We start from the raw sequence: 15,114 nt of genomic DNA, 5'->3' as shown, positions 1-15,114 counted from the left end.
GGGAGGACAGCCGGCACTTCCGCCACGCTGGGGCGTGGCCAAGGAGGGAATGCCGGAAACACCTGGTGCTCATCCAGGAGCAGTATATAAGAGGCCACCTCCCTTCAGTCTAGAGCGGAAGTTGGGTGGAAGAGGACGGAGCTAGCGGGAGGACTAGAGGCGGCCAGAAGAGAGAGAGGCATTGTAAGGCCTGAGGAGAAAGAGAGGCATTGTAAGGCCTGAGGAGAAAGAGAGGCATTTTAAGGCCTGGACTTGGGGAATCGGTGCAAGAGGCACTGGGGAGTTGAGCGCGGGATTATTTGTACATAGTGTAAATAAACAAGTGTGTGGTGAATTTAAGATGTCTGTCTGCGTGTGTCCGGGTTCAAGTTCACAGTACTTATTTTGGTGGTATGACGCCACTGACAGCCGCCATATTGAATTTTCCAAATGTCACTAATTCTCCAACTTCCCATGTAGGTAGAAGGCTGAAATTTGGCAGGCCCATTCCTTACAGCTTACTTAAAAAGTTAAGCAGGTTTCATTTCGAAATTCTACACGTAACGGTCAACAGCATCTGCCATATTGAACTTTCTTATTCATGGCCCCATCTTCACGAAATTTGGTAGGCGGCTTCCCAGCGCTAACCGAAACCAATGTACATACTTATTTCGGTGGTTTGACGCCACTGTCAGCCGCCATATTGAACTTTCCAACGTCACTAATTCTCCAACTTCCCATGTAGGTAGAAGGCTGAAATTTGGCAGGCTCATTCCTTACAGCTTACTTACAAAAGTTAAGCAAGTTTCATTTCGAAATTCTACGCATAAAGGTCATAACGGTCAACAACGTCCGCCATGTTGAACTTTCTTATTTATGGCCCCATCTTCTCGAAATTTGGTAGGCAGCTTCCCTGCACTAACTGAAACCAATGTACGTATTTATTTCGGTGGTATGATGCCACTGTCGGCCGCCATATTGAACTTTTCAACAGTCTTTGTTACTTATGGGCCCATCTTCAAGAAATTTGGTACACGGGTTCCCAACGCTAACTGAATCGTACTTACGTACATATATATGTCCATAGCCTGCACCTCGGTCACCGTGTGAGGTGGCGTTGGGTCCCCCATCCCAGCACCTCCCACGTTGTTGGCTGCCTGGCTATATAAGACCATCCGTCGCTCCGGTCTCTACATTCCCTTCCTTGCTTTGCCACGGGATTCACATCTCCCTACTGATAACTACAGCCTTTTTGTTTAATCCACGGCTTCTCCACTGTTTTATTGTTTATTTATTACAATTATAGTTATTGTATAGGTATTTTACACTTACTTTACATTGTTCAGGTACCCATTTCCTTTATCATTCCAACCCCCATTACCATGTCTATCGAGATGATCACTATCGATCAAAGAACTGTCACTTACCGAGTGGTTTCCATGCCCGGAGATACCACCTACCTTTTCCATTCTCTTTATTACATATTGCACGGACATATCGGGCTCACTCTTGATATCCAGAGGAACATTGTGTCTATGTATTAAATGACTGGGACAGGTTCAAGGTGTGGACTGATGACGGTACAGGAGATAATTATACTACACTGGACCACTAGAAGAGTGAAATGCTTAAGCCCTTCACCTATGGTTCTGCATGTGAGTTGATGGCTGCCGCTGAATTGTTCGGTTGTCGCTTTCAAGTGTACCGAAATGGCCAAATATTTTACACCTTTCGACAACCGCCAATGCCTCTTAAACATCTTAGATTCACAGGTGATAATTTCAGTAGTGGACACTTTGATGTTTATGAATGTTTAAACTATCAAAAGCTGGATGTGATTTTATCGATGAAACCGGTTGTGTGCTTACAATGCTTGACAGATGCCAAATGTCACTTTAACACAACAAATCCTGCAAATACTGTCGTAATTGAAACAAACCATGAAACTCAAACCGATTATGACAGCAGCAATCCAAGCTGTGAGATTTGAGACAAGATTACTGTTCACATGGCCAACTGTAAGTTACATGCTCAAGAGTAAGCTCAGCACACAGCTTGGTCATATTACAACCGGAGGGCCGAACTGACAACATGGTATACAAAAAGATCCTTAACAAATAATTATTGGCATATTTTCCCTCAGTTTAAAAGGTTTAATTTTCTTCTTAATAAAAATGTTAATGCAGTACTTCGCTGCTGCGAAGCGCTGGTATTTTGCTAGTTTTTTATAAAGTGTTTTTCATTTAGTGTTTTTCCAATACTCCAACATGAGTTTACTACAGTATGGTGTACTTATTTTAAAAAGAATTTGCAACATTAAGATGTCAGTCTTGTAGGCAAATGTATCTGCTTAACACAAACACAAAAACTTTACCACCTAGACACAGTATGACAAGACTAAATTTTAGGTCAAACTGCTTTTCTTTAATCTTCATCTCTTGGAAGGAATTAAAGTAAAAAAACGGCTGTCAGATATATACAGTAAAGGGAATTTAGTATTTATTCCTTACTTCCCTTTACATACTGTGTTACATGTACTTTAACCCATAAACTGTGTCTGAAGATATCTCTTAGAAGTTGAGACCAGAGCATAAACCACTTTGATATTTTGTCATTGCCAGCAAAAGCATTTTAGTTTTGTTGCTTCATAGTTAGTTTTTTTTTCCTCTGTACCAATTTACAAAATGGCAATATTTGTCCACTAAAAAGATACTACTGTTAAAAAAAAAAACCCTTGTATAGTTAAAGTGGTAATTTCAAAATAACTTTATTATAAGATAAATTGCCCAATAGATTCTGTAATACGCTTGGATCAAGATTAACGTTTACAATCAAATGTGCAAAGAATACAATATTTCATAATCTCTGTGGGGCATACTTAATATAATTTAAATTATACAAATATTAAGTATATTTGTTATAACACCCTCAAATTACCTAGGCTAAATAGTATTATTCATATATTTTATACACATTTTTCAGTTTTTAAAATTTTACCTGAAAGGTACACTAGATCTCAATTGTAATATAGTATGTTTGGTGGTATTCTATAGTAAATGTTATTATGCCAAACAGCTCCTACTGGAATAATGCTACAGCCAAGTAAAAATAAATAGTAAAAATACCCTAGTAATGTTTAAAAAAGAAAAGAATAGAAAAAACAAAATAATTTTCTTCCGCATAACATTTTTTTTAAATCTAACTACATGATATTTTTGAATACATCTTTGCAACCAGCCCTAATGCAGGATCCACGCTGATGCTTTACTCTGTAACCTTTGAGCAGTGTAGATTTTACTTATTCTTTTTTATTCCTGGAGGTCTTTCCAGAAGAATCAGATCTTAGACAGAATGATATATCTTGGAATTTTTATCATTTCTGGCTATTTCCATTTGTTGTTATATATACAGTACATTGAAATTTGACTCAGATTTATTTGTTGGAGTTCAAAACATGCAAATCTCAACAAAGGTCTATTGTCCTTTAGTCATGTGTTTTCTGAAGAAAAACTGTTTGTGAATGCCTGTTATGCATTTTTCTTTGTTTACAGAGCTTTTGATGCTGAATGGCACTGACCCAGTGGCAGAAGTAGCAATCCGTCAGTTACACGAGTCTGCAAAACATAAGATGAAATCACCAATAAAGAAGAGCACCATTATCATTTCTGGAGTCTCAAAGGTATACTGGTTGACCATGTATTTTCAGTGCTTGTAAATTTAAGAATCCGATGCATGCAGTTCTAGATTTTTTGCTGATTGCTCAGGACAAGCTTGAAAATCGTGTATACTGTACACTGATTTTAATTGTTGTAACCCTGATAATGATTTTTAGATTAATGAGAAATGTTATTATGGTGGGCCATGTCATCTGTATGGTAACGTATTAGTATTGTACTCTACTACCATATACTGTAGATATAAAATATTTGTAACCAACCAATTCTGGATTCATGTATCTGAGGCAGCTAAGCTTAGGAACACGGAATAATGTATGTTTTTAAATCACTGACAAAACAAAAAACATTCTTTAGTATTTGTAGGAAATTAGAGGGGGACAAAGTGTTGATGAAGTGTTGTTTAACCCCTAAGGGATTTTTGGCATAATTGCACCTAAATTACATACTGTGATGGAAACCCGGGTGTCATCAAACCCAAACCGCGATACTAACACAGAAACACAGTCAGGGGTTCAAATAAAGGTTGTTTATTCACCAACATTCCCTCAAAATGTGTCATAATAAGCACAGAATACAGGCGCCTCTCTCTGTATATCTCCACTATAATTCTCTCACCACCGCACTGCCCTTCTCCAGTCAAGTGTTGCCTCTCTACCTCCCAGCTCTGATGCACCTGGATAAGGGAGTGGTGTCCCTTTTATTACAAACTCGGGAGCACTTCCGGTGCCAGGGTGATTGCCGGATAGAAGCACTTCCGGGTCATACGGAAGTCCATTATAACAGGGAGCTTGTCTCCCTGCAACACCCTCTCATGGCCCCCAGTGACTCCAAGCGGTCTGCACTTCCGAAGTACATTTCCCTGCATGCCTTGCTGGTTTCCTATTGGGCACCGACATCCGGGGCTGCTGCCATCTAGCATGCTGGTGGAATAAAAAGCTTCCAGCAACGTCTTTCTTAGTGAGCTCTCCGTCCATCCCTTTTGGTCCTCCTGTCCAGGTAAGGAATCATGCCCTCTCCTGGCTGGGATGTCTGTCCATCTCATGTGGAATATACAATACCTAAAAGCTGTTACTCTGATTTTATAACAAAGGAGCTGCAAATGGCGGAAGAGTAGTGAGTGCAACACTTAAGATTTTTGAAAGAAAGTATTTATATGATTAAAACCTTTGTTCACACCAAAATCAACTAAATAAAACGCAAAGATGTGGTGATTTCTCTCCAAAAACCGGGATTTTAATGTACGTAACCAAAACATTTTAGGATGTACAACCATGGAATTCATTTTCTGTTAATTTCTTTAATGTGCCCCAGTCTGTCAGCTGTCAAGTACCAAGTCTGGAGCATAGCATATCATATCCCATAGTATTACAATGTCTAATGGTGCAAAGCTTTACTTTCAAAATTATTTTTCATGCCAGCCCTTGGAACTATTTCTGTTTGCCACTAGACACAGCAAAGTGTTACATTTTGTACAATTTTTTTGTAATTTACACATGTCCTCATGTCTTCTGTTGCAGTTGCCCCACAGATGTTAACTTCATTTTTATTTTTTTGTTTTTGTTGCTTTTTTTTGTCTGGAATAAATTAATTTCACACATACATGCATTTTCATACAAACTTCTTGCAGTGGTGTGTTCCCAGGTGGGGGAAATGTCTTTCCTGGCAGTCCAAGGCAGGAAATGGGCAGCCCTGAACACAGATCTAGTCGTACAGACAAATATTCCTAAAGTAGTGTTTTTTAGGCACTTTTGAGTCACAGGAGGCCTTTGCCTTCTCAAGAGCACATCAAAGGGTTCAATAGAGCTGTGCAAGATTTTTTTTTTATTCCATTTGTAGTCATGCTCACTTCACCAAGGGCTTGATTCATAATCCCACCTGAACTAACAGAAGCATGTTTTTGACTTCTGGAGGATAACTAGTTTGGGGACGAAGGCAATTAAAAACAGGGTAAAAAATATAACACTGTACAGAGAATCCCATTAGGTCAGGGGGGATTATGCCATGTTCAAACCACTAGCTGAAACACCTTTTTTTTCCTCTAATGTACTCCCAGTGCAGCAACGTCATCACATGAAACTTTGAGCAGCGCAACTACAACATAACAATACTCACAGGTATGTTAAGAAACACTGTCTGTATACTAAATTGAAATTGAAAAAACCCTGCTCAGTAAACTAACATAGAGTGATCGTGCAGCAGAGAGTTTCCGTTTGTGGTAATTGAACCCATGATGCTTGAACTATTAAGGTGCTTGCTGCAAATGCTTTAAAGTTATACTAAAAGCAGTATATAGAAATCGGGCATATTATCATTTCTTTCATCAAATGTGTCATTCTCATTAGAGTCAAAACTGTGATCAGAATCTGACTTGAGGTTTGTTCGTAACAATGTATAAGGATCAGCTCTCTCCAAAACCATTTATTTCCTGCCTTTTATGCACAACTGTGACATGTAATGTAAATGAGCAATCATTGACAACTATACATCATTAAAATGGGATGAAACTCAGCTATCCAATGGTAATGAGCCTCTCACTGTATGTGGCTGGAAGTAGGTGAGATACTTGATAAAAGCAGATTTACTTAGTTTGACACTCTGCTTTCCTCAGTGTATACGATATGTTTGTAAATTGCATATTTTAATAATGAAAGAGAGTAGACACCTTTAGTTATGTAAACATACCATTTTTGCTTTTGACTGACTTGTGGGTTTATTGCACCGTACACAGTCGACTTTAAAATATTGCTGTGTTCTGCTGGCAGAATACCTTGTGCGTATACAGTATGTGCTTGATAACCAAGGCAAGCATAAAGTAAAAGTCCAAAACATAAGCAAACAAACAAAAATGCTTAATTGTTAGGCAAATAGGCTCTAGTCAAAGGGTGCCTATCAAGGAAGATCTTTACTCTCCAGAGTTCAAAAATGACTGCTGACATCTGCTCCCATGATCTTGCATGTACCATGCAGGATGGAAGTGGCATTGCTGGTGGGCTGATGTTTGTTGTCCTCTCTTGCTTCCTCTTCAGGAGCCTCATGTATAAACGGTGCATACACACAAAAATGTTGTGTATGCCCATTTCCACGCTCACTTTGAGATGTATAAAAACTAAACTTGGCGTTAAGGCACGCACATTTTCACAGCAAGGTCCCCCCCTTCTGTATGCACTTTTCTGCTTGGTTTTGCAAACTGGTGACACTCAGTGTCAAAGCAGTGCTACTGTTTCTGTGGTCGGTTTTATCAAATACACCAAAATTAATTGCATATCGTTTACAAATTTAATTCACTTGATTGTAATTATGCTGTAACAATATACTGTAATGGTGCATGGAATGGCCAAACTATTCCAGCTGACGTGACTGCTTTGTTAGAAGAGAGAGCATATTTATTGATGATGATGGCTGGCTTCTAAGTTGATTTCGATTTCTGACAGCCATCCTCTTGGAACTGTGTGCTGAACTGGCACTAGTTTTACAAAGGCTGACTTTAAGGAAATGTGCTTTACGTGCTCCTATGCAAGTTCTGGCCACTCTCTGGTTTTTGGCTGCAGGAGCTTTTCAGCTTGCACTTGCTGACCAATTTCACAATCATCACTGAGTCATGCCATGCCAGCAGTATAGGATGGTATTATCCACTTGTCATCCAGATATATAAGATTTCCTTACAATGTGGTTGAACTGGCAAACATAAAAGTGCAATTCGCATCAACATCTGGTTTTCTAAATGTAATCTGAGCAGTCAACTGCACGCACATTGCTATTGTAATGATGCTGGACAAGTTACATCACCCAGGGATGAATCACCAAAAGAAAGATCTGACATTACATCATATATAGCTGGAAAACTTATAACCTATAGTGTGGTAAAAAGCAAGTGGTCCTTTAAAGGATATCGAGTCCCCTGAAAGTAAAGAGCAGAGAATCGTTCTGTTGTGGCGCTCTATGCTGTTGCTACGCTATAAAGACTCCTTCAGAGAATTAATTTGCTTATGTAAATAGAAAGCATTTCCACTCTATTAATGTGCTGCTGTATAGTGAACAGAAAGTGTGTCGCAGTGTGCAACCATGTACCTGAACAGATGCGCTATAATGAACCTGACCCTGACCCACTAAATGATCAACCGGATCAGACAGCATAACAACTTTGTTTGAATGTAATTTGCAGAATGTGAAAACAGGTAATCGGATATAGAATTTATTTTTTAACCAATTCATTTAATTTGTGGTCAATATCACATAGTATAGCCCTCATATTTCTTAGTTTATTAGCCACATCTTTTACAGCATCCACTATTGAATTTTTTGACTCCATCAGTCCAACAGTCCATCAGCATACAGCCAGATGTTCTCCCAGAGGTTTTCGAAGCAGAGGTGTGTGTTCAGCCAGTGCCCAAAGATGTGCTCGGCTCAGCAGCACCATCACCACCTGAACATCCCGCAGGGGTCAGCTTTTGTAATATTGTCTGAAACAGAATAAACTGATGGTGGGCTATGTCTTACATTTTATCATTCTGACCACTTCTTTTTCGTTTCGGACACTGTGAGACTTTCTGAACTTGAACTTTCGAGTGTCTTTGCCATGCTTTTGTTTCTTATAACACTGCATTAGCCAACAAAGAATAGTACATTTTTCCTTGCCTGCACTTCGCATTCGCAGAAATTCTTCTTTTTTCACATGCCTTTTCCATTATTTTTTAACCAAATGCTGAATGGAAGGTGATATTTATATTGATTTGCATATTAAAATATGCAAAATTCTGGGCAGAGTCGGGGTGGGGCTGTAGGCGCATGCATGTGTGTTGAATTTCATGTTTGTTGTGATTTGTAATGGGAAAGTGCATGGAACTTGGCGTACACACAGGTTTATGCATCTGGATTTCTTTGTGCATATGCACATTTCCACCTTTGTCCTTACACCATGTTTTAGTGTGAATTATACGCACGCCGTTATACATTAGGCCCCACGTCTGCGGATGAAAGAGAAGAAAGCATTAACAACTCTGCTATATTGCCTTGGGTGTGGGTCATTCTTATCTTCTTACAGCCTTAAATGTACTCCTTATGCACTCACATGTGACATGTTGTGGAAAAGTTCAGTTAATAGTGCTTGAAACTGCCTGTTTTTAATTAGGACTTCCTGACATCATGAATATAAGCACATTTAAATTAGAAAATGAGATCATATAGTGTAACATTTTAACTTTATATTTTGTTCTCCAATAACAGTTAACATATAAGAAGAATTATTTCTATGAAGACAGGTATTTATCCATGACGCTTAATAAGTTACCTTTTTGGGACGTTACATAATACTTAATGGCAGAATGGTGTGTCTAGAATGTACCATTTATTTGTATAGCGATTGGTGAAATTAAAATGATTGATAAGAGAAGTTGTTCCCTTAAGACTGACCAGTCTTGCAACAGAGAACTGTACTGTTCACATGGCATCACTCCACTGGCCAGCTGTAATAAAAGGCATTTATTTGTAACAATAGCTTAAGACTCTTCTGTTTTTCTTTACTCACTGAGAATTTTCCACAACAGTTAATGACTGTGTTATCTAGCTTTGGGTAGGAGTCATTCTTAACATTTTTAGTGCCCTGAAGGTGCTTCATATTCGCTCATGTGTGACACATTTTGAGTGAATGGCTAGCATTATTAATCTATACTTTTTCTGCTACTATAGTGTTGAAATTTAATTTTTGCATTAATAAGGAAATGGTAATGTGTTGCAATAGTAAAGTTTTAACTCTAATGAAAAGATCAGTCTTGAAATTATTTTAAAGTAGGGGTCTCTGCCCCCTGCTCGCTTCGCTCACCAACCCCCATGCTGGCGCTATACACCAGCCACTTCACGTCACTGCCACTCGCGTATGGGTAAGCAGATGTATAATTTAAACAGATTATTTTCATGGGAACTGTTGCATATGCATAATAGAACTAAATAATTTACATTACAGCGAGTAATTAACCATAGTTAATTTTATTTCAATTTATTAAGTTTTACTATTTTTATGTTTCATGTTGTGTTAGAGGTTTTTGTTGAGTTATATGTTTTCGTTCTGTTCGGCTTTGAAATTAACACGTAAATACTTTTTAAACTTCTGTCTTTGATATCTCTGTCTTTCGAAACTGTTATCGCTGACAATTTGTCACATGTTGGTTTATTATAAATGCGACCATAATCTTTCAGATTGATATAGAAATCCAAGAAAACTTCTTTGTCTGTGTTTTGCAGATAAATTTTGTGTAAAGTGCAATACTTTTGGACGTATAGATTTGTATCCATTATTTGCTGTAAAATTTCTAACACGTCTGATTGTTTAACTCTTTCGATTTTATATTGCATTGCTTCTCCGTGATCATAAGTATAAACCTGACCGAATTCTGGTTTCTTCGAAATCAAACTTGTAGTAGTTTTAATTGTTGCAGGACCACAGATTCTCATAGCGTATGGTCCTGAATTGTGTAAATATACGTTTTGAGCATTGAATGTTGCGATCGTGAACAGATTATTGTAGATTCAGATATTCTGCCTGTAGTGTTTGTGGATTTCACTTTCACCAAATAACAAAACTTTTAATTCTCGTGGATATGCCTCTTCATCGGGAAGAAACACTACTTTTCCCTGATAGCAACACGAATTAGACGATGGACAAGTCTCCAACTTAAACTTCAAAGCCAAACAATATCTACATACTTCTGTCATATCACCTATGTTCATATATTCAATCTCTTTTTGCTGTTCCGTTATTTTACCTAGTAATAATTTTTGTTAGCGCTTTACTATTAGTTTTTTGAGACTTTCGAATTTTAGTATTTTCTGTAACCTGCTCTGCATGTGTATAGTGCCAACATTTTTGAACCTCTTTACGATGTTCTACTTTGTGTTCTATTCTTTGTCTTTTATTTCTGACCCTGCTTGGACCTGCTAGGTTTTCAATTCCACTTGGTCCGTGCTGATTATTACTTTAATTATTTTCTGAATTTGCACTTACATTATTATTGTTCTTTTTTGAATTCTTTTTTCTCCAATGTGTTTGAGCCTCTTTTCGATGCACTATCCTTTTTTCTTTGCTTAGTCATTAACATGTCATCTAGAACGTATAAAATTATTATCCAGAAAAGGACTACATCGATGGAAATAAATAGATTGTGTGTCTAAAAATACTGTACAGAAAAGTTTCTTTAAAGGATGAAACTGAGGGCTTTTCATAAACGATTTTTAATGAAGAAAACATCAAAATTTATAAGAGCAGAGAGCGCAGGAAGTGTGTCTGACAAAAGCATTCACACAAATGAGAGCTGGGTGGACCGTAGGTGTGTTTGAAAATGGTTGAGAGGAGGGCGGGATCTCTTGGCATGAATCTTGTCTCGTGGGACTTGAAAAAATCTCTTGGCAAAAAGTCTCGTCCGAAGATTTCCTTTTATAATAGAGAGATGTCACCCAAAAGACAAGTCATTTATTTGGTAGTCAACTCTTGTTACTATTACTATATGTCTTAAAATAAATTTAAAGTAGCTATTGCATTTCTTTCAGTATATATTAAAGACTGTAAAATAAATTACTATTTACATACATCTCATTCAGTTAATATATAAAATACATTATTCATCACAAAGTATCTTCAATAAACATGAAATTGACATACTAATTTTATACAGTATATTCTATATTATTTCTTCTTCCTTGTGCTGGATTTCACATTTCATTTCACATTACTGAATTCAGAGCTCTGCCTACTCAGTTTTTAGCCACATTGAGTAGGCTTGCAGAAAAACTTTAATGTAAAATGAAATTGTTTTGTAAATCTGTACCTTTATTTTCAGAACAGCTTCAAACATTTTTGAAATATCATTCATATTCAGTTCTTCTGTTATTTATGTTTTCTTTTTTTGGTAAAGACCCCAGTATCTCAGGATGATGAAATGACTCTAATGATGGGTTACGCTGCAGCAATGGATGCTTCTCTGAATCACAAACCTCATTCAGCTGAGCCAGATCCAACTGTACAAGCACACACATCCGATCAGTTAACACTGGAGCTACAGGACCCTAAAGAAGAGCCTAGCCTGAACTTGACCCATGAGTGGGATAATATGGCTGATCATAATAGTGAAGCTGATAAGATATCTCATCTCTCTGTGTGCATTGCGGACACAACTACTGTCAAGAAATCAAAAGGTAAATTAAAAAATATTAACTATTGTTATGCAGACATTTATTTTTTCTGAATACAAATCTGATTCTATAAAAGGACTTAAACACTCAGGTAATAAATTGTTAAGAAAAGTATACTTGGGTTTAGCATGTGTTAGATGATTTTGTGACCAATTAACAACACTCAACCCATTTAATTTCATAAATTAACTTTTTTAATGAGTGCAGATTTGAGGAACTCTCTATCTATCCATTGTAATCAATTAATTCACAGAAAGTGTGGTACATAATAATTTAGTGAGGGTAACTAAACTGTTAGGCTTGAGGTTTGCAGCCCAGCACCTTAGCTACTAGGTATTATACTAGCATATACTTTTTCATATAAACAAGTCTTAACCAGCAGAATTTAGGATTTGAGCATATGATTAATCATTAATAGGTGAAATACATAATTTGATATTTAAGTTTAAATTATGTAGAAAAACAAATTAATACATAAACTGTGTACTCCTTCATCTCCTTACCAAGCATTCAGTATTTTTGTAGTTGTTATATTAGAAGCATTAGAAGAATATGAAGCAATTTATTATTTTTGCAATCATGTATGTATGTTATAGACTGAACTGTATATGTGTCTTTTATAATACCTATATCTATATTATAGTATCTATATAATTAATCATATACATATGTACAGTATATATATATATATATATATGTGTGTGTGTGTGTGTGTGTATATATATATATATATATATATATATATATATATATATATATATACAAAAGCAATTAGATGAAATAAATGAAAATTTAACCTCACTTTACTTTTTAATAACGCCTTTGTTTTTCACAATCGTAGATACCGTCGTTCTCGGCATACGGTATTCAGCAGCCAAGTCCCGGAGACGCATGCCACCTTCATACTTTTCAGCAATCAATTCAAATTTACGCGAAAAAACACAAAATCACGTGAAAATTCAGGTATAGCGTGTACTGACGCTCGTGGGCAGTAGCGGCTTTGTCTCGAGAGAGGTAAACAAGGGTAGCATGCAGGTTGTTCACTGAATGCTAGCAACTGGCGTACTGACGCTCGTGGGCAGTCGTGGCTTTGTCTCGAGAGAGGTAAACAAGGGTAGCACGCAGTGATCTAGCACGCGAGTCATATTCCAAACAAAGGTCATATACCAAGCAAAATTTTTCGTGTCCAAACAGGACATATACCAAGTTGGACTTATTCCAAAGCGGACGTATACTAAGGTACCACTGTATGTATATATGTATATATATATATATATATATATATATATATATATATATAATACTAGGGGGCCCACACCCGTGGGTGCACTTCACACTAGCCTCTTTGCGTCTCTGCCGCTCGCGTTGTGAAGGGGGGGGGGTGGGGGTTGAACGCACACTAATGATGGATCAGCTGCTAGCTGCTACAGAGCTGCATGATCTGCATGTTGCACTGCGCGTTGATCATTTAAATGCCTGTACGGCAGCTGCTGCTGCTGCCTTGCTGCGTGATCTGCATGCCGCGCTGCAAGTCGATCATTTAAAAGCCTGTACAGCAGCTGTCCTTTTGTCTCACTTCCTTATCTCGTGGGACGTTAAAAGTGTCTCCGAGAAATTCTTTGTAAGTTGGGTGTGATGTGCAAGACGTCTCGTGGGACTTCAAAGTGTCTCCCCGATATGATCATGTCTCGACCCAAAATTTTTTTATATAATAGATATATGTGTGTGTGTGTGTGATATATATACAGTATATTATATGTACTATATACAGTATCTCACAAAAGTGAGTATACCCCTCACATTTTTGTAAATTATTTTATTATATCTTTTCATGGGACAACACTGAAGATATGACACTTTGATATAATGTAAAGTAGTCAGTGTACAGCTTGTATAACAGTGTAAATTTACTGTCCCCTCAAAATAACTGAAAACACAGCCATTAATGTCTAAACCGCTGGCAGCAAAAGTGAGTACACCCCTAAGTGAAAAATGTCCAAATTGTGCCCAGTGTCAATATTTTGTGTGGCCACCATTATTTTCCAGCACTGCCTTAACTCTTTTGGTTATGAAGTTCACTAGTGCTTCACAGGTTGCCACTGGAATCCTCTTCCACTCCTCCATGATGACATCACAGAGCTGGTGGATGTTAGAGACCTTGCGCTCCTCCACCTTTCGTTTGAGAATGACCCACAGATGCTCAATAGGGTTTAGGTCTGGAGACATGCTTGGCCAGTCCAGCACCTTTACCCTCAGTTTCTTTAGCAAGGCAGTGGTCATCTTGGAGGTGTGTTTGGGGTCATTATGTTGGAATACTTCCCTGTGGCCCAGTTTCCGAAGGGAGGGGATCATGCTCTGCTTCAGTATGTCACAGTACATGTTGGCATTCATGGTTCCCTCAATGAACTGCAGCTCCCCAGTGCCAGCAGCACTCATGCAGCCCCAAACCATGACACTCCCACCACCATGCTTGATTGTAGGCAGGACACACTTGTCTTTGTACTCCTCACTTGGTTGCCGCCACACACACTTGACACCATCTAAAAACCAAATAAGTTTATCTTGGTTTCATCAGATCACAGGACATGCAGTGTTCTCCCTTAGCGTCTTTTAGCTGGGTGCTACGCCGGCTAATTTAGTTGAGCGTCCGGCTGTCATTTCGCATGACATTGTGAGATGACAGCCGCAGATCTACAGACACAGGCAGATCTAATGATCTGCAGAGATGGCAAGGGACAAGTGGGTGGGTGGGCAAATATTTTAGAAGCAGGATCGCAAGTTGCGAGGGGAGAGGCGCAGGACAGGATATTGCTGATCACTCGATGCTAATGCTAATAGTGGAGATGAGGCGGAGCGGAGTTCCTATCCTTCCTTTTTCTTTCTCCCATAACCAATCACCACACGATAAACATCTTTTTGAAATTAAAATTAGTTATTGGAGTGTTCAGAACTTTAAAAAATCCTCGTTATACATTTTTAATTATTCCATCCATTCAGGATTGCGCCCATCCCAGCAAGCATCATGTGCGAGGCAGGAAAAAATCGTGAATGGGGCACCAGCTCATTGCTGGATGAATACAACAACACACATACACACTTGCAGGGTCAATTTAGCATCACAAACCCCAACATCCTACATGACTTTCAAAGGAAACTGAAGCACGCCGAGTAAACCCACCAGAAAAACATGCAAACTCAAGGCTAGGACCACCCAGGACCCCCTTTGCTGCGAGGCAGCAGTGCAACCTCCATGCCATCGTGCCCCCACATGATTAGT

The 15,114-nt window shown here is 38.3% G+C and overlaps 1 protein-coding gene across 1 annotated transcript in view; it reads left to right on the top strand.

Annotated features, from left to right (window-relative positions):
* LOC120523342 (C2 domain-containing protein 2) overlaps positions 1–15,114 on the top strand; it is a 107,678-nt gene that overhangs the window by 79,465 nt on the left and 13,099 nt on the right. The window contains exons 12-13 of the mRNA XM_039744579.1: positions 3,531–3,658; positions 11,561–11,840. Of these exons, the coding sequence (XP_039600513.1) occupies positions 3,531–3,658; positions 11,561–11,840 (408 nt within the window). The remainder of the gene's footprint in view (positions 1–3,530; positions 3,659–11,560; positions 11,841–15,114) is intronic.

Source organism: Polypterus senegalus, chromosome 2 (assembly GCF_016835505.1).
Source record: "Polypterus senegalus isolate Bchr_013 chromosome 2, ASM1683550v1, whole genome shotgun sequence".
In the NCBI taxonomy this organism is placed as follows: Eukaryota; Metazoa; Chordata; class Cladistia; order Polypteriformes; family Polypteridae; genus Polypterus; species Polypterus senegalus.
This window is presented reverse-complemented; position numbering and strand designations above follow the sequence as displayed.